Source organism: Palaemon carinicauda, chromosome 10, assembly GCF_036898095.1.
Source record: "Palaemon carinicauda isolate YSFRI2023 chromosome 10, ASM3689809v2, whole genome shotgun sequence".
NCBI lineage: Eukaryota > Metazoa > Arthropoda > Malacostraca > Decapoda > Palaemonidae > Palaemon > Palaemon carinicauda.
Genome location: NC_090734.1, coordinates 135944437 through 135963409, shown reverse-complemented (window position 1 = coordinate 135963409; position 18973 = coordinate 135944437). Strand labels below are relative to the sequence as shown.

The 18973-nt window shown below is 38.0% G+C and overlaps 1 protein-coding gene across 2 annotated transcripts in view; it reads left to right on the top strand.

Moving 5' to 3' along the window:
- Positions 1–18973, top strand: part of Dip-B (Dipeptidase B) — a 50024-nt gene that overhangs the window by 12735 nt on the left and 18316 nt on the right. The window contains exons 1-5 of one of the 2 annotated variants that reach the window (XM_068381967.1): positions 6808–6967; positions 9613–9755; positions 11655–11796; positions 13567–13684; positions 14142–14242. In XM_068381967.1, the coding sequence (XP_068238068.1) occupies positions 6954–6967; positions 9613–9755; positions 11655–11796; positions 13567–13684; positions 14142–14242 (518 nt within the window). In that variant the 5' untranslated portion in view covers positions 6808–6953. Of the gene's footprint in view, positions 1–6807; positions 6968–9612; positions 9756–11654; positions 11797–13566; positions 13685–14141; positions 14243–18973 lie in introns of those variants that run through there. The other variant, XM_068381966.1, reaches the window with a different exon arrangement.

Genomic DNA, 18973 nt, shown 5'->3' with positions numbered 1-18973 from the left:
AAATGAATCTTTTATCTCTGGTTCGTGGAATGTGAAGAAGAGTGATTACAGTTGTTATTTCACCTCACATGAGAGTCCTTTTGTGGAAGAAAAGCAAATTGAATTGATAAGCAAGTTTTGAATCTGTCGTCGTCATCTTCGTCGTTCATATCAGTCTCTTGGGTTTGTCTCTCTGTTTATCTTCACGATCTGACAGGGTATGAAGTGTACCTGGACTACTGCAGCTGTCTATGAATATTATAATGAGTCGCCTTCGTTGAATGTGTTTGGATGCATTGGTTGGCGGACTTGAAATATGCATGTTGCAGACTTTTGGGTGTTAAGTTCTAAAATATAAATTATATATTGATCGTAATTTATTGATATTTTGATTATAGCTACTACTACTACTACTACTACTACTACTACTAATAATAATAATAATAATAATAATATGAAAAATGCAAATAGCAGTTGATTAATTTTAAAGCTATGCAGATTGTAACTTCTTTTAAGTAGAGCTACTAGTTTTGCTCTCTAAATTTCCTTCGTAACTTTAAACGCTTTCACGGTAAAACTCGTCTTAGGTTCTGTTTAAGAAAACCAGTATGCTCATGAGATTTTTCTGTGGTCAACAACCTTTCTACCCTGTTTCGTTCTGACCAGTCTCTCTCTCTCTCTCTCTCTCTCTCTCTCTCTCTCTCTCTCTCTCTCTCTCTCTTGTGGCTTTAATTGAATGTTGTATTCTTTATTTATAACAAATGATATCGGCGTCAATGACCTTAAATGTCAGGAAACCAGAAAACCTCAAACCAATCAGTCAAATCTCTCTCTCTCTCTCTCTCTCTCTCTCTCTCTACACACATACACAAGTATAAAATGTGGTTTACTCCGTTTTATATATATATATATATATATAGAGAGAGAGAGAGAGAGAGAGAGAGAGAGAGAGAGAGAATATTTACAAAGATCATATTAGGCTGAATAGAAAGACAGCTAGACTTTTAATCAGTCAATAGAGCAGACAGGCTTTAAAAGTTGGTATTCAACAATTAACCATATCCAGCTAATGGAAAAATCAACAGTACGACAAACCGCTAATATGACATTTATAGACTATGGGAAAGCTTGTGATTCTACCAAAACTTCAGCAGTAATGAAAGCCCAACCAAGGCAAGGAATATAGATGAGTCTTGTGTTAGAACACTGAAAGATATCTATACTGGAAGTACAACAATCGTAAAACTACATAAAGATAGCGAGAAAATTCCAATTGAGAAAGGGGTTACACAGGGATATCCCATTTCTCCTAAATTTTTCACAGCATGCTTAGAAGTAGTTTTTGAAAATTAATATTGGTAAAATGGGAATTCACATTAATGGGGAATACCTTAACAACTTAAAATTTGTAGATGACATATTTCTGTTAAGTGAATAATGGGAGAAATTGCAAATGATAATAGAAGATTTGAATAGTGAAAGCAGAAATGTAGGACTGAAAATGAATATGAGTAAAGCTAAGATAATGTTCAATGGAAATGCAGAGACAACAAATAAGGGTTATGGACGAACCTCTAGAGATTGTTAATGAATGTATGTACTTAGGACAGAAAGTGTTCCTCCGGGACATGAGACCGAAATTAAAAGAAGGCTAAACATAGGAATGAGAGCTTTTGATAAACATAATGAGATTATGATATGTAAAATGCCACTTTCTCTAAAAATATAAGTATTTAATCAGATGCTCCTAACAGTATTATGCATGAGAAAATTTAGCAGATTTGCTTATATATTTTAAACATAATGCTGCTTGTCTGCCTTATAGCATACAAATATAAGACCACCCCTATCTCTTGCAGCTGCAGTGCAGCAAATAGTCTTCTTTTCTTTTCAATGAAAATCTCGAATTTACCAGAATTTACTACATTCATTCTGCTTTCCCATGAAGACGCACTGCGGCTGCTTAAGTGACCGCCCATTCTTAAAGTTATGCAAGCTCCTCTTATAATTCCAAGGACCCTTCCACTGCATTGTCTTCAATCTCGCTAATGTATCACCGTCCCTCCACACTCATTTTAATCATCTAATTCACAGTCATAGCCATATTGTGTGTGTTTACATCAGAACAGATTCATTTGTTCTGGCAGTATTAAGAATCACGTTCGACCTTGTTATGTAGTTATTTTATAGTCGTATTCTTTGACAGAGGTAAAGTAGCCGTGTAGTTCTTCAGATAAGGTTATCAATAGTACTTTGACTTATATGATTTCAAGGGAAAAAAAACTAGGGTAAGTTATTTGAAGACAGGCAGCTTGAAGGTAGAGTTTAAAAATCTCGCCCATATAATAAAGAGCAAGTGTCTCTCTCTCTCTCTCTCTCTCTCTCTCTCTCTCTCTCTCTATATATATATATATATATACAGTATATATATATAATGTTTTATTTTCGGTCTCTCTCAGCACTCCCCGCCCCTCTGATAGTAGGAAGAGGGAGTAGTCATATACTGGTGAGAGTGGGGTACATGTGAATATATATCTAAATATTTAGCCGTCATTTATGACGGGTTGCGTACACCAGCTTTGAACCTAAGAATTTTATAGCATGCAATCCTTGGCCTTCAACAGCTCTCGTGCGAAAGACAAAGGCAGACTTGACTAGATGATGTCTTATGCGTGTTTCATTGAGCCACTTATATTCGCTAAGAGCAGATTATTATTATTATTATTATTATTATTATTATTTTAGGAGATAGGAAGGATAGTTGAAAGAATAGTGATGGCAATTATCTAGCCAAACATGGTGGGCAGTAGTTTGTAAAGTTAGAGTATTATTAAGAGTAATTTAAAAATGTGGTTTAACCCCAATTTTATTCATATAAATGTACACTTTTCTTGCTGTGGCCTCATTGGTAACGTTTCTGCCTGGTGTTTGCCAGTCGGGGGGTTCGAGTCCTGCTCAGACTCGTTATTGCCATTAGTGTCTGCAACCTTATTATCCTTGTGAGCTAAGGTTGCGGGGTTTGGGGCAGCCTATAGGTCTATCTGCTGAGTCATCAGCAGCCATTGCCTGGCCCTCCCTGGCGCTGATCATATATGGTCAGTCTCTAGGACATTGTCCTGATTGCTAGGGCAATGTCACTGTCCCTTGCCTCTGCCATTCATGAGCGACCTTTAAAGTTAATTTAGTACAATAATTGCGTATTTATCTCTTTTTGTTTTCTGGTTTTGGTTACCGGCGTAATATTTTTTATGCTGAATTTTGCAAAATGGGAGAGTTGGAGAGACCTGGGGGCCTTTGTATTGAAGCTTTCATTTCTCCCGTTGATTGTTGCTATGTTTGTTGCAGAGTTCTTGTATCTCTTGATAGAGGAATTGGTGATTTTGAGTCCGAATTAGGTTCATATCCGTGTTTGCAGTCATCATCCGATGAGTCGTCTTCTGAACTGTTGATTAAACTCTCCTCGTCTTGTGTGAAATCCTGCGTATCCTGTTGTATATCCTGAAATGCTTGCAATTCCATCCTGAAATGCTTGCAATTCCATCCTGAAATGCTTGCTATGCTTTAGGGTTTGTTTTTCTTTCGTTCCTCTTCGTTGTGTTTTCTATTCGTTGTGTTTTCTACCCTATTTATTTGTTCTTCAGAGAAATTCATTTTTGGTAAAGTGTTATCTGATATGTTGTAAAAACCATCCTTTTGACGCAGTCCCAATTCTATTGCTATAATGGCTAATGTCACAATTCTTATGTCATCTTGTATATTGATTAAAAGGTTGCATTGGCCAGACAGTTCCCTGTATTGGTAGTTGTTAATTTGGCGTAACTTGTACCGTTCTTTGTAGTGGATGCTGCATCTACGTTCGCCTAGCCTTTTATTTTTAAGTATATTCTTTCTCTCTGGGCATTTTGCCGCTAAAGTTCTATGTTGTTGATTGCAGTTGACACATTTCTTTGTATTTTCTGTTTATTTCTTGAACATTCAAAGCATATTTTGAAGTTTTTATCCTTAGAATTTTCCTTATACAGATCATAAGAATAACATCATCATCATCTCTTCATACGCCTATTGACGCAAAGGGCTTCGGTTATATTTCGCCAGTCGTCACTATCTTGAGCTTCTAAATCAATACTTCTCCATTCATCATCTCCTACTTGACGTTTCTTAGTCCTCAGCCATGTAGGTCTTGGTCTTCCAACTCGTCTAATACCTTGTGGAGCCCAATTAAAAGTTTGGTGATAACATTTATAGCAACATTTCAATTTCACAAATGTGTCTTGTTCAATATATTGACTAGGGATGTATTGGTAGGATATGAAGAGGCAATACTTCTATGGCTTTCTTTGCCTTCTTCATTGATTCAAACTATTTTTATATGGGAATTATTTTGGATTTTTGGCACGCCATCCAGTAGCCCAGTCAATTGTCCTCTCAATTGTTTCTTAAAATTCTTCTGTCTTTTGCTGTTGTTCTGTGGCTGAGAATTATGGTCTTGAATCTTAATCTTCATTTTTCTTGAAGTTTTGTCACATAGAAAGACGCATAAAGAGAACCCACAGCGATGCTAATGACCGTGAGTCGAAGATAGATTTAAAAGAAAAAAAAAACTTACGTGCCTTATATCCTTATGCCTACGAGTGTTGTTATTTTCGTTGGACAGGCTGCAATCCTATATGGAAAAGCAGAATACTACAATCCCGAAGGCCCCATTGGGAAAGCAACCCATTAGGGAAAATAAACTTAAAATTAATAGATAAAAAAACAAGGTAAATTATAAAGAAGAAGCAAATATGATGACTAATAGGCTGAACTAACACTTATATGCGTTGGAGTGTGTGTATAGCAGAGTTCTAAGAAAGAGAGAGAGAGAGAGAGAGAGAGAGAGAGAGAGAGAGAGAGAGAGAGAGAAATCGTACGCGTATAAGGAAATATATGTGATATCGAATGCCTAAGCATGTGAATAACACGTTGTGATTATTTTAGTGATATGTAATATATGGTGGAAATGTACGACTCGTCCAGGAAATCCTCTCTCTCTCTCTCTCTCTCTCTCTCTCTCTCTCTCTCTCCTTCAAGCTTTCGCTGTTTATTGATAAAGGTATCTTGTTCTTGTTCAATGCTGGATGGTAACCACTGATTTGTTTTTCTTTTTTCTTTAAATTACTTTAAAGAAATAAATAAGGACCTAATTAAAGGTTTAAAAGCTGCTCATGAATGGCAGAGGCAAGGGACAGTGACATTGCCCTATCAAGCAGGACAATGCCCTATAGACTGACCCTATTACATATGATCAGCGTCCAAGCCCTTCTACACCCAAGCTAGGACCAAGGAGAGCCAGGCAATGACTGCCAATGACTTAACAGATAAACCTATAGGCTCCCCCAAACCCCCCATCCTTAGCTCACAAGGGTGGTGAGGTTGCAGCGACCAAAGAGACCAACGAGTCCGAGCGGGACTCGAACCCCAGTCCGGACGCTACCTCCATTCATTTTAAAGTTCTCTTTTACCAGATAATTTAGTCAATGGGGGTAGTGAATTATAAAGGAAAGGAAGGTGAGTTCGTGTTATTTACCAGCAAGTATGAGGATTACCAGCACATGTTAGATTTGCCCAGTGCCTTGGTTATTTAACCAGCTAAGGACGACTTTTTTCCTGTTCAGAATTGTTTCAGATATAATTTTTGAAACGATAATTGAATGTTCAATCATGAATTATTATTATTATTATTATTATTATTATTATTAGCTAAGCTACAACCCTAGGTGGAAAAGCAGGTTATAAGCCCAAGGGATCCAACAGGGAAATTATTATTATTATTGTTGTTGTTGTTATTATTATTACTTGCTTAGCTACAACCCTAATTGGAAAAGCAGGTTGTTAAATAACCCAAGGGCTCCAACAGGGAAATTATTATTATTATTATTATTATTAGCTAAGCTACAACCCTAGTTGTTTAAGCAGGTGTTGTAAGCCCAAAGGCTCCAACAGGGAAAATAGCCCAGTGAGGAAAGGAAACGAAGAAGTAAATAAACTACAAGAGAAGTAATGAACAATCAAAATAACACATTTTAAAATAGATCTTTCTCAAATTGAATTACACTGGCTACCGGTAAAAGCTAGAATTGAATACAAGCTACTCTTACTAACGTTTAAGATACTGAACCAAAATATCTAAAAGAATGCCTGAATAAACTAGAACTAGAAACAAATGTTAACACAAGACACATGAGTGATAAACATAGGCTATCTGAACCAAGAACAAATAGTAAATTTGGTGAAAGGGCTTTTAGCTACTGTGCGCCTAGACATTATAATAAACTGCCAACTGAAATGAAGGACCTAAAGGGAGCAATTGAATTTAAGAAGAAACTAAAGACATTACTTTTCACAAGATCATATGATTTGGAAGATGCTACAATCAAAGAATTGTATAAGTTATAATGAAAATGTTTCGTTGGATGATTAATAGGAACCCGCCCGAGAAGTAGTTCACTCGACTTCAGTGGAGGGTTGGATTTGAACCCAAAACAAGTAAACAAGTAAATAAGTTAAGAGACTCGTGTCAGCCTGTTAAACATAAAAACATTCGCTGCAAGTTTGATCTTTTGAAGTTCCACCTATTCAACTCAATTAGGAAGATCATGGCGATACATTTAAGAACAATACAATAAGCATCGATGTATAAATATGAATGAATTATCTATAATCAATTCATATTTATCTTGACAGTTTTGAATTTAAAGGTTCTCGACCTTTAATGAGTTGCGTGGCAAACACGATTGGCAACGTGCCAGTAGAAAAGTTGCCAAACAGTGTATTTAGGAAATCGTGTTTATCACCAGTCAACACTTCAGACTTCCCTTTGGTCTTCGATCATCACAATTTGGGTGATCGTGTCAGCCTGACTCAGCCAGCTCTAGCTATCAGTACCTACCCAGGGTCTTTGCTTAGTCTGCTGCTTAAGTAGGCGATCTTCAACCATGGCAGCTAAAAGGTATTTATGCCAATTCAGGTCTGCTTTTAGAAGCTGTGTGCTTGCCAGCTTTTGCCTAAATGCGTTTTCATCAAGTAGTTGGACATAGATTAGAATTTTGATATTGCATGTTATATGCAACTATAGAAGTTTTGGTGAGATTTTGTTATATAATGGTACTTTACTTTGACGGCTGGTTTTTCGGTCTTATACAGCAAGGGAACCCTACTCTTTACAGGACCTCCACTGTCATTTTATTTTGTTCGTTCACTTAAAGTAGTTGCATAGTCGACATTATTCATCAATTGATATGATTCCAATGACTTAACTCACTAATAGTCAATAGTAAGATATTTTTGTGTGATTAATGATGGCAAATACTTTACCCTATTTCTGTGAGAGAGAGAGAGAGAGAGAGAGAGAGAGAGAGAGAGAGAGAGAGAGAGAGAGAGATTGATTTCATGTTCACTTTTCCATCTCATTGAGAGAAAAGTTCAGATGTTCATGAATTGACACAACGTCCGTGAAAAAAGCTTCCAGAGTCACTTACTATAAGGCCCTTTTGGCAATGGAACCTTACTATGTACAGGACCTCCGCATTCATTTTATCATTGTTCGTTCGAAAGCATTCTTCAACATTTCACATCGCGTATTGCTCGTTTACTGTTAAATCGTCACTATCGAAGCACTCACAGAATAAGAAAGTCTTCAGATTCCTTTTAAAAGCCTTATATCTTCAATTATTCGGATGTCACTGTAATAAGAAAAAATCTAATCTTTCGGCCTGAGAGGGTACAATTGAATTGCTTTCTTGATTGCAAAAAATCTTATTCAAGATCTTTAACAATTAACACATTGTACGAATTGTTCTGACGTCATATAATTGCTGTGTTTTCCTTCATGTAATTTGGCGAAGTTGGCGGTTTTCCACCTGTCTTGTCCTTATCCGGCATTTTCAAGTCATTTATCCTCCTCAGTGTTATTGCAAACAGGCTTATAGCATCTTGCTTTTCCAACTAGGGTTGTAGATTGGCTAGTAATAATAATGATAATAATAATATTGGCGTTGGTATAAATATCATTGCAAACAATATTGTTGTGAATAAAGATTTTATTGCAAACCATAATATTGGTGTATAATTATTATTATTGGGTAAGGTACAACCCTAGTTGAAAAAGCAGGATGCTATGAGCCTAAGGGCTCCAACAGGGAAAATAGCTTAGCGAGGAACGGAAATAGGGAAATAAATAAACTATTATATAAGATGTATTGAAAAAAATATAGATATTTTAAGATAAGTAATAATGTTAAAATACATGTCATAAACTATGAAGAGACTTAATCCACATATAAATTTTATTATAAACAATATTATTGGTGTATAACTCCTAGTTTTTTATTTTGATTTTACTATCAATGTTAATATTGAATTAATATTCGAAATATTGTCTTGATCTTAAATTTGTAAGTGTTGTTATTTACAAAATAGGATGGTAAACTTTCCATTTCACCTTTAAACCTATTACTGTTAAGGTTTGTTTGTTTGTTTGTACCCAGCGTGGTGATGAAATCGCCCAATCCCAGATATGAATAAGGACACGTATAAAGGTCTAAAGGCCACTCATGAATGGCAGAGGCAAGGGATAGTGACAATGCCCTAGACTCGAGACTGATCATATATACATATGATCAGCACCCAAGCTCCCCCCTTTCCACCCAAGTTAGGATCAGGGAAGGCCAGGCAATGGCTGCTGATTACTCGGCAGGTAGACCCATAGACTCTCCCAAACTACCCATTCTTAGCTTATAAGGATGGTGAGGTTACAGACACAACAAGAAACTTACGAGTTTGAGTGGGACATCAGTAGAACTTCAAAAGTTCAAAGTTGCAGCAAATGTTTTTATATTGACCAGGCTGACATGAGTCTTTTTATAGTTTATATATGACATATCTGTTTTTGACGTTGTTAATAGTTTATATAGGACATACCTATTTTGACGTTGTTACTGTTTTTAGAATGATATATTGTTAATTTATTCTCATTATTTATTTAGTTCCTTATTTCCTTTCCTCACTGGGCTATTTTTCCCTGTTGGAGCCCTTGGGCTTATAACATCTTGCTTTTCCAACTAGGGTTGTAGCTTGGCTAGTAATAATAATAATAATCTGCCTAGCAGGGACCTGAGGCCTTTGTCCTACAATGGACTAGAAATGGCCGCATTGGTGGTTGTATGTGATAGGCGAAGATACAGGTATTCCAGATCTAAGGAAGAGGCTACTATGACACCACTCTCACAAGCTGCCCTTAATTATCAGCCTTGATGCTTAATGGGCTATTTGGCTCATATCCCTGTATGCCTGTGACTGGGGTTGTTGGTTGAGAATAGGCAACCAAATTGTGTGCATACCATGACCACTAATGCTTGATGGTGCCATTGAGGTTTGGTAGCCTTTATTAGTTCAACATTATTACATTATTCTTCTATTTATTTCATGTTACTTTCTATCCCTGTCTTTATCATTACATAAACAGATATTCATCTTCATCTCTTATGTTTAGATAATCAATTTAAGAAACACTGTTTTTATTTTCTACAAATAGTAATGTATTCTTTTAAACTTCCTTTAGGACTTTTTATAATCAAGATATCCTTATATTTACAGAGTTGGTTGCGATGTCAAGGCTGAGGTATCACTAATTGCGGCTTCTGGTTACGATGGCATCATATTGGTTGCCAGTTCCATCGATAAGGTGGCAGGATCATTCCAGGCTCTGCAAGCTCCCTTGAAAGCTCAGGAAGAGATTGGTATGTTAATTGATGTCTTCATTCTCGAATATCTTATCTTAAGACAGGCATGCGGCCCTTGTCATGTTGTTGTGTGGCCCCTGAGACTTAATAGGTTACTGAAATATTTTGAATTATTTATACCAGTAATGATCATTTTTATCATTAGGAAGTAATGGAAGATTTGATTTGATTATAAAATTTAGGCCTTAAGCCAAGTACTGGGGCATCAAAGGCCATTAATCACCCATACCCGTACTCTCACATTTGGTATCACTTTAACTTCTAAAAACCAATCGCACAACTTTCATACCATAATATCTAAATGTAAAATAAGGATGGATTAAAAGGATTAAAAAGAATAAATCAATGGAAGAGATGTCAGTTTTATGTAAACTTTCATAGTAAGACAAATACAAGGAAGAATTAAAAAAAAAAAACTGAATATTGGGCAAGTAGTATTTCTTGCATATTTGTATTATCAAGCAGTATTCACTCACTTGGATACAGTAAAATGTGCCCCCCCCCCTCCCCCCTTGATGATAAGCAGTTGGCTATGCCTGATCTAAGAGAATGACTTAAGATTATTTTCATTGTGTAATGATAAGAATCTGTGAACATTAAATGTTATTTTAGCATTTTTTTATGAGTAAAATGGGTAATTTGAATTTTTTCCATAAATTAAACTCTTTCTCCTCTTTGAATATATTCTTTATAATCTTAACCTACTAGGATTGTGTGTGTGCTAATTCAAAGCCATTTTATTCTTCCCATGGTAATGTTTGTATTGTCAAAGAATTCCTTTACCTTGGTTTCTACCAGATGCCTAGTTGATATAAAAAAGAATATTGTAACATACTTGAAAGGAAAGAAAACTTGCTTATAGAGGCCATTGAGAATTGCTTACCGACATTAAAATCATCTGCTTAAATTATATATGAAGCTAGAATGAAAATTTTGTTGAAGTGTTACATTTTATTTTAGGGTATATATATGAAGTTTTCTTCTTATTCCCCTTTCTGCCTATTCACTCGTTCATTGAAATTTGTGAAAAGTTAGTGGAGTGCTTACTTGTCTATCCTTCAAAGGGACAGAAGTTTGCGTAGAATCTCCCTTTAGTTGACCAAGTAGGCTTGCATAAAAATATTTCCACTGGCATTTCCAAATTTATTGTACAATATTAATTTTTTTATGTACTGTGAAAAAACAAATGCTAGTCATTTGAAAGGTAATGTAATGAATTAAAGTAATTTTATGAATTCCAAAGGGTCCTATAAAAATGATTGTTTATAAACCTATGTTTATGAAAGTTGTAGGGTATGCCGGTTTCTTTTGATGTTTTTAAATACGGGTAAGTGTCCTTAGGAATCATTTGAAGTTGAGTGTCCTCGAATTTTTCCATTTTAAAACTTGTCTATCCATAAATTCAAAGTTTTATTGTAAAAGTGGTATTAATTTTGCGACTTCTAAGTAGACCACGCTGATTTGCATCATGTACAGTTTGCCTGACAAGAATTTAAAAGCTTTTTATTACTGGTAGTTCAAATTGAGGATCTATCATGTAAAATATCAATTGGTGTTGGACAGAGGCTAAGATAAAGATTTTTAAAAAATGTTTTGGACAATACAGTTGTACTTATTACAAAAAAAAACATTCACTGTTCACAAAAGAGCTCATCCATAATTTAGTAATTAAAGATGAATGTTTTAGTGAATTTTAGCTATTTCCCTTTAATATGAAAAAAATCTGTTACTGGAAAAAATATAGATTCCTATAGTTTATTATAATTTCATTTTATACCTAACATGACTAAGAAAAATAGTTAAAATGAATAAATTTATGACAGCAGTGCCATTGTATGAGAGAGAGAAGGTAGGTGGTGTATACAAATGTGACAATACTTTATTCGCATCCTACAGACGAATCCGTTGCTAAAGATGGCGCCTGTGTGAAAATTAGTAGCCATGGAGGTCGTCTTGTCTACGCCCCAACGGGACCACTGAGGAGGGATTATGACGACGTACGTCGATTTGGAGATGCTGCCGCTGCAGGGGTTAAAAGGTTATTCATGTTGAAATAGTTTTAAAGTTAGAACACACTTGTTACATTATGTAGTATTTTGATATTGCTTATTTTTATCTAAGTAGTTAACTTTTGCCATATTTTATTTTGAAATTGTTCTTTCTCAAATTGTAACATTTGCAGGATGTATATGTTATGGTACCCTGCATTCTTTTATCCATAAAATAAACAAACATTTTTCATTAGCACCTTCAATGTCAGCTGCCAGAGAACTTTAAATCATTCATTCATTTTCGTTAGCACCTTGCTATGCGATTCGGAATACAAAAACAATTACGTACAATGGTCATGACCATAATGCAGATGTATAACGTTTACTGGACACAACAATTTAGGTAACCTTCAGACTTGTCCCTTCACCAGTGGCATTGCCCAAGACATATCATACATCTCATGCATTTGTAGCATTTTTTCTAATATCTGTTCATAAGTGATGTGCTCTGTTTGCTTAAGTAGTATGATTGTTTTGTTTTGATATGTGACCAAAATAATCTTTTAAGGATGAATCATGTATTTGCACTTTGCCAATAATCAGCGAGTTGTATCAGGCAATTTGCTATTGTGATTTCTTTTAAAAGCTGTTACCATTTAAGAAATCTGCAAGTGTGTCTTATTGTTGTTAGGCTAGTTTTGCTTTTTAAAATCTTGATTATTTGTGGGTTTTAGTCTTTCAATTATTCTTGGTAGTATTTTCTACTTTGTGTTTGGGTTATTGAGAGTAAGTTTTGATTGGCTTTTGAGTATTGCTTTAATTTTATCTACTCCCTGTACTTATCTGCTTGGAATAATAGCTTTGTTTTAAGGACTTATTGACTACTTGTTATCACATTCAAGTACTTATGATAAACTGATTCAAGATATGATTGTTATGGGAAATGAATTGTATCTTAACATAATTAAGAACGATTCACTTGCTGAATGAGGAAACTAATTGTTAAATGGTTTTGGTTGGATGGAATATAGTATACTTTTTTATTTGGGTAAAAGCTCACACAATGCTCCAAGAAGCAGTCTCAGATTTTTAAGTCACAATGTTTAATGCACAGATAAAGTAACAACTAGTTCAAGTGTTTACTGTAATATCTATCATCTACTTTGTAATGACCATAATACAGTGATGCCTCAGCATACGAAAGTAATCCGTTCAGGATACGGTTTCGTATGCTGATTTTTTCGTATCCTGAGTCGCGTTTTACATGTAAATAGCCTAATCCGTTCCAAGCCTTACGAAAAGACACCTTTTCTTTCATAAACACGCTAAACTGTAGTAATAAACATGCAATGCAGCCATTACTATCATTCAGTAATTAACCCAACCGTTAAAAACAGCCTAATCCATTCCAGAAACCACCATGAGATTATTCAATAATGTATTTATAGCCTAGTTATCCCCTCCAAGCCCTAAGAAAACAGTCCGTTTTCTTTACTACTGTACAAAAGTTACGGTACTGTATGTAAAGCAATTGGATCAGTGTAGGTGTATTGTTACCTGTACACCTAAATTAAGGGTTGATACCCTGTAAAAAAAAGGTACTGTACTCTCGGCGACGAGTTGGGATCTCGTAAGCTTTTCGTGTCCTGAAATTTTTTTCGTATACTGGGGCATAAAAATCTTTGTATCGCTTTTCGTACCCTGAATTTTTCGTAAGCAGAAACTTTCGTATCCAGAGGTATCACTGTATTTTGATTTTCATTGTTCTTTCCACTGTACTGTATAATTTTACCATTTTGTTATTTACATCTTTGCAGGGCAATCAAGGCAGGAATCAAACGGCCATTACTTGCGTATGTGCCCGATCAGAATTATCAACATGCTGATCTTGTGACACTCCTCGGGGCACTTCACGCATTATATGTCCCTCTTGAAGTATGAGGAAAATTTGTTTTTCTCACAAATTGATTTTCTGTAATATGAAGGTATATTGATATAGTGTTGGATTAACCCTTTTACCCCCCAGGTTATTTGGAAATTTCCAACCCTTAACCCCCAAGGGTTATTTTTTATTCGAGCACATTTTGCAGTACAGTATATATTTTTCAAATTGCTCTAACAGCCTTAATTTTTGTCATAGAGAGGTCAGGTTGGTCTCATTCTCTTGGAAAATGCCTGAATTTTCTCAAAAAATTATATATAAAAAAAAAAAATTGTAAATAGCATTTTTTTTGCAGGGACATACCGTTACGTCCATTGGGGTAAAGGGATGTGTTTTGTGAATCGTACCAGTACGTCTTTTGGGGGTAAAACGGTTAATTTCATGTAACCTATTTTTTTTCCAGATTGTCATGATTTGCATCTTATTTTAGTTATACTTTATATTTTTCAGATTAGAGAAGATGTTCCTACGAAAGCAGTAAAGCTAAGCAAACTTGGCTTCTTGGGGAGTGAAAAGGTTGTAGAGCTTGCTCTTGCTCTAGAAAGTGGCAGGTAAGCATAAGCTAGTACTTTTTTTACACTGAATTTTCTTTTTATGAATATCTGGTTCTCAGTAATAATGTTCTCAATGTACTCATGGGCATCCATTGCCATGATGTTCCTATAAGTATCTGCTAATACAGTATATCTCATTTCATCTTGTAAATCTATTTTTAACCCTTTTATCCCCAAAGGACGTACTGGTACGTTTCACAAAAGCCATCCCTTTACCCCCATGGATGTACCGGTGCGTCCTTGCAAAAAATTGCTATAAAAATTTTTTTTTGCATATTTTTGAGAATTTTTTGAGAAAATTCAGGCATTTTCCAAGAGAATGAGACCAATCTGACCTCTCTATGACAAAAATTAAGGCTGTTAGAGCAATTTAAAAAAAATATACTGCAAAATGTGCTGGGAAAAAAATAACCCCCTGGGGGTTAAGGGTTGGAAATTTCCAAATAGCCTGGGGGTAGAAGGGTTAATATACTGTAAAGAAAAGACACGAGTAGGCAATAATGTTTAATTTCATAGAGATCTTTACCAGTGTTAGATATAATTATGACGTACATTACTGTATAAATATACTATACATTCTGCATTTATTTAGAAGGGATGGATAGTTTTACTTGTCTTGATTTACTGTTTTTGTTTTTTCAATATTAAACTTACCCGATAATCATGTAGCTGTCAACTCCGTTGCCCGACAGAATTCTATGGAGGGATACGCCAGCTATCACAATACTAGAAGGGGGTGTATTTACCAGCGCCACCTGTGGCCAGGTACTCAAGTACTTCTTGTTGACACCTCCTCAATTATTCCTCTGTCGTGCTTCCGGCAAGACGTTCTGGGATACGCTTATGTTCTTGGAGTATTTTCACGACTTTGGTGAAGTATTTCTCTTTGATTTCGGCTGTCGCTTTACTGGAAACTTCTATTTTAGCTTAGTTAGCTTTTGGAATTAATTTGATTAATTATGGTGACGAGAGAGTATGAACTCTCGTTCACCTTTCAATGGCCGACCCTTCCCTTAGACGGAAGTGTTGGTGTCTAAGAGAGTATAGACTCTCTTTCTTAATTATGCTTAACAAAAGTTATAGATTTATTTTATATCTCTCCGCCTCTTATAGGCCTCTTCGATTAACTTCCTTTTATTATAAACTCATTATAATTAATTTTTATATTTGTTTATATTCGACCTTCCTAATAGTAGGCGGTCTTTTACCGAAGTTAATAAACTTTGAGCCCGTCATTTCGGTTTTACCTGTTAACATATTATGCTATTTCCGCCACAGAGTTTGAAAGATTTTCTTTGACAGTCTCGTACTGTTTTCAAAGTTGAACTAACGTTTTGTTTTGTCTCTGCAGTTGTTGACGTTCAGAACGTTCAACTTGCACTCTATCGTTACGATAGAGAAAGAATGTTCACGGTTTCACGTTGCAGTAAGAGTAACCGTGTCTAGCGTTTTGTTCATTCTTTCTTAACTTAATGGTTTTGATCCTAATAAAGGAACTTTTCAGTTTTTTCCTTTAACAATAATATGTTTTAACGATATATATGATTGGGCTCTTCTCTCAGGTTCTAAGTCAAGAGAGAGAGAGAGAGAGAGAGAGATGGAGACGGAGGGAGAAAGAGGATAAACGTTTCATTCAAGCCTGCCAGGCGTACGAGTAACGTCATTATCGATTTTTGCTCTTCTCCCTAGTCTCTTTAGGGGAAGAAACTAAACGTTTCTAGAGTGATCTAGTGTTTAGTCTCTTTCCAACCACTGAATTATCTTTCATTAGATTTTTCTGTTACATTGTAATTCTGTTTTCGCAATTACTAACTTTGAGAAAGGATAGAATTGCGTATTTCAGGTACAAACCACTTAAAGTTTCGAGTTCAGTGAAATAAGTGCAAACAGAAATCAAAGTGATAAGTGATTAGTGCGTGAGGGTACTTTTGTGCGCGCCAGTCGTCCTCCCAGTCCGGGACCTCTTGCAAGCTCCCAAACCCAGGGGAGAAGCAATGTCGAAGGGCATAAGGGTTCAGCAGGCCTTGATCGGCGCACAGAAGTATTCTCGGTGGTTGTGGGCGTGTCTTACCGAGACCGTCACTCCCACCCGCAGACGATTGAGCCCTTATTTTGCTCGTCTGCAGAAGAGATTAGGGGAGAAAATAAAGGCAGAGTAACGCTGGTCTCAGGTCTCAAGACTTCTTAAACGTTAAGTCCAGACCTATGCCAGACGTACGAAGTTAAAGTTCACAACCCGAGTGCATCCATACAGTCACAACTTTCGGTTGATGCGTGAGTGTCGGGCTGAGAGTGTTGCACCTCCTCCTCCGCCTACACTCCCTCCACCTGTTCTCGCTCCGCCTGTGCTAGCCCAGCCTGCACCTGCTCCGCCTGTGCTCGCCCAGCCTGCACCTGCTCCGCCTGTGCTCGCCCAGCCTGCACCTGCTCCGCCTGTGCTCGCCCAGCCTGCACCTGCTCCGCCTGGTCGCAGCACCATCTGCCAGGCGTACGATGTTGTGAACTCTACTACAGTCCATGCAAGCACAGCTTTCGGACTTGATGAGTGAGTGTCGGGCTGAGAGTGTTGCTCCTCCGCCTCCGCCTACACTCCCTCCTCCTACACTCGCTCCGCCTGATCACAGTACCATCTGCCAGGCGTACGATGTTGTGGACTCTACTACAGTCCATGCAAGCACAGCTTTCGGACTTGATGAGTGAGTGTCGGGCTGAGAGTGTTGCTCCTCCGCCTCCGCCTACACTCCCTCCTCCTACACTCGCTCCGCCTGATCACAGTACCATCTGCCAGGCGTACGATGTTGTGGACTCTACTACAGTCCATGCAAGCACAGCTTTCGGACTTGATGAGTGAGTGTCGGGCTGAGAGTGTTGCTCCTCCGCCTCCGCCTACACTCCCTCCACCTACACTCGCTCCGCCTGATCGCAGTACCACCTGCCAGCAGTTCCACCTGCCAGGCGTACGATGTTGAGACACGTGCTGAGTTTGCTGTTCCCTGTGGTGTTCAGCCTCCGCCTTTCTTAAGGCAACCTTTACATTGGGATCAGGAGGATTATACCTCTCTTCCTCCGCCTCCACTTGCTGCTCCACCAGTGATGCAACACTCGGTTGAGGTACAACAACCTCTCCCGTCCATGAGTCAGTTTCCTCAGCTCTAGCTGCAGCGAGCTCAACCCTCCATAAGGCAAGCACCACAACACCTTAGCCTTGCGCCTCAGGAGCCTCAGCTTGCGAGACATTTACCTTGTTCTGCGCAGCCTCTTCCTCATCGCGCTCCGCTCACACCACAGGAACTGGAACTTGCTACTCCGCTTCCGCCAAGCGCAACCCTTGGGTTCAACCACTCATGCTAGGAGTCAGCCTCCTCCACCCATGCGCCTTCCTTCTGCTTGTCTTTTATTCAGCCTTGGCAGACTGAGCCTCAGGTGTTCCCTCATCGGAGTCTTGAAGAGGAAACCACACTATTGTTGTTCCAGCTCGTTCTGACTCTGCTGTTCAGCATACCATGGTTTAAACCCCATGCAAGCATGCATAAAGCACTCTAGCACTGGTCATGGAATTTCTGAGAAATGTTAAACGCCATGCACACGCTCTGCTTTCCTTTCAGCAGGCTCTGCTTACAGCAGGCTCTGCTTACTACATGCTCAGCATTCAGCATGCTCTGCATTCAGCATGCTCTGCATACAACATGCTCTGCATACAGCATGCTCTGCTTTCAGCATGCTCTGCATTCAACATGCTCTACATAACAGCATACTCTGCATACATCATGCTCTGCATACCTTACCGCATGCTTCTCAACACATCTTGGGTTGTTGCCAACTCACTAGACTGTCAAGCAGTTTCATAACGTTGCCTTCTAGTCTGCTGCTTTGCACCAGTGAACTCTCACTCAGAGAACTTAGCTTTTCTAGGATAAGGTCCCTGTAGATGAGAAAGTTCTTTTCTCCCTCCTTCTGATATTCCCTTGAGGACTCTGTCATTTGGAGGGAGCCTTTAGCTGCATAACCTCTTATGGACTTTTATTTAAGCATAACATGCTTACAGGGAAGGTAATGGTTACACTTCAGCCGCTAATCCCGTCTGTTACCACACCTGCTCCCATAGACCTTGAGCTGTGTTGCATGACATGCAGTCCAAGCTTAGTCCTTGTTAGAGGATTTTTTGTTTACGGAGTCAATGTGTCACGGGGAAGACGTTCAACAACCAACAGAAGGGACTTGTTGTGACGCAGTGCGGCAACCTCAGCAACCCGTTAAGGAGTTGTCTGTACGACCCAGACAGTCTAGACAGATTCGGGTTGTCACTGTACTTCCTCGCTTGCCCATGATTGACAGTTTACAGACTGTGCAGCAGTATCATGATCTTGTGTCCGGCTCCGTCAGACGACTGGCTTTTAAGAGCTCCCTCAAGTCGTCGCTGTCTGGAGATTTTCAAATGGACCTGGATCTGACCAAGGAACTGGGCCTCCTGGTCAATTTTGAGGAGTCTCAGCTCGTTCCATCCCAGACCATTGTCTCCTTGGGTATGGATCTTCAGAGTCGAGCTTTTCGGACTTGTCCGTCGGCCCCAAGGATCTTCCAAGCCCTAGAATGCATCCAGAGCATGCTGAGAAGGAACCGATGCTTAGTCAGGCAGTGGATGAGTCTAACAGGGACACTTTCATCGCTGGCCCTGTTCATCGAGTTAGGGAGACTCCACCTCCGCCCCCTTCAGTATCATCTAGCTGC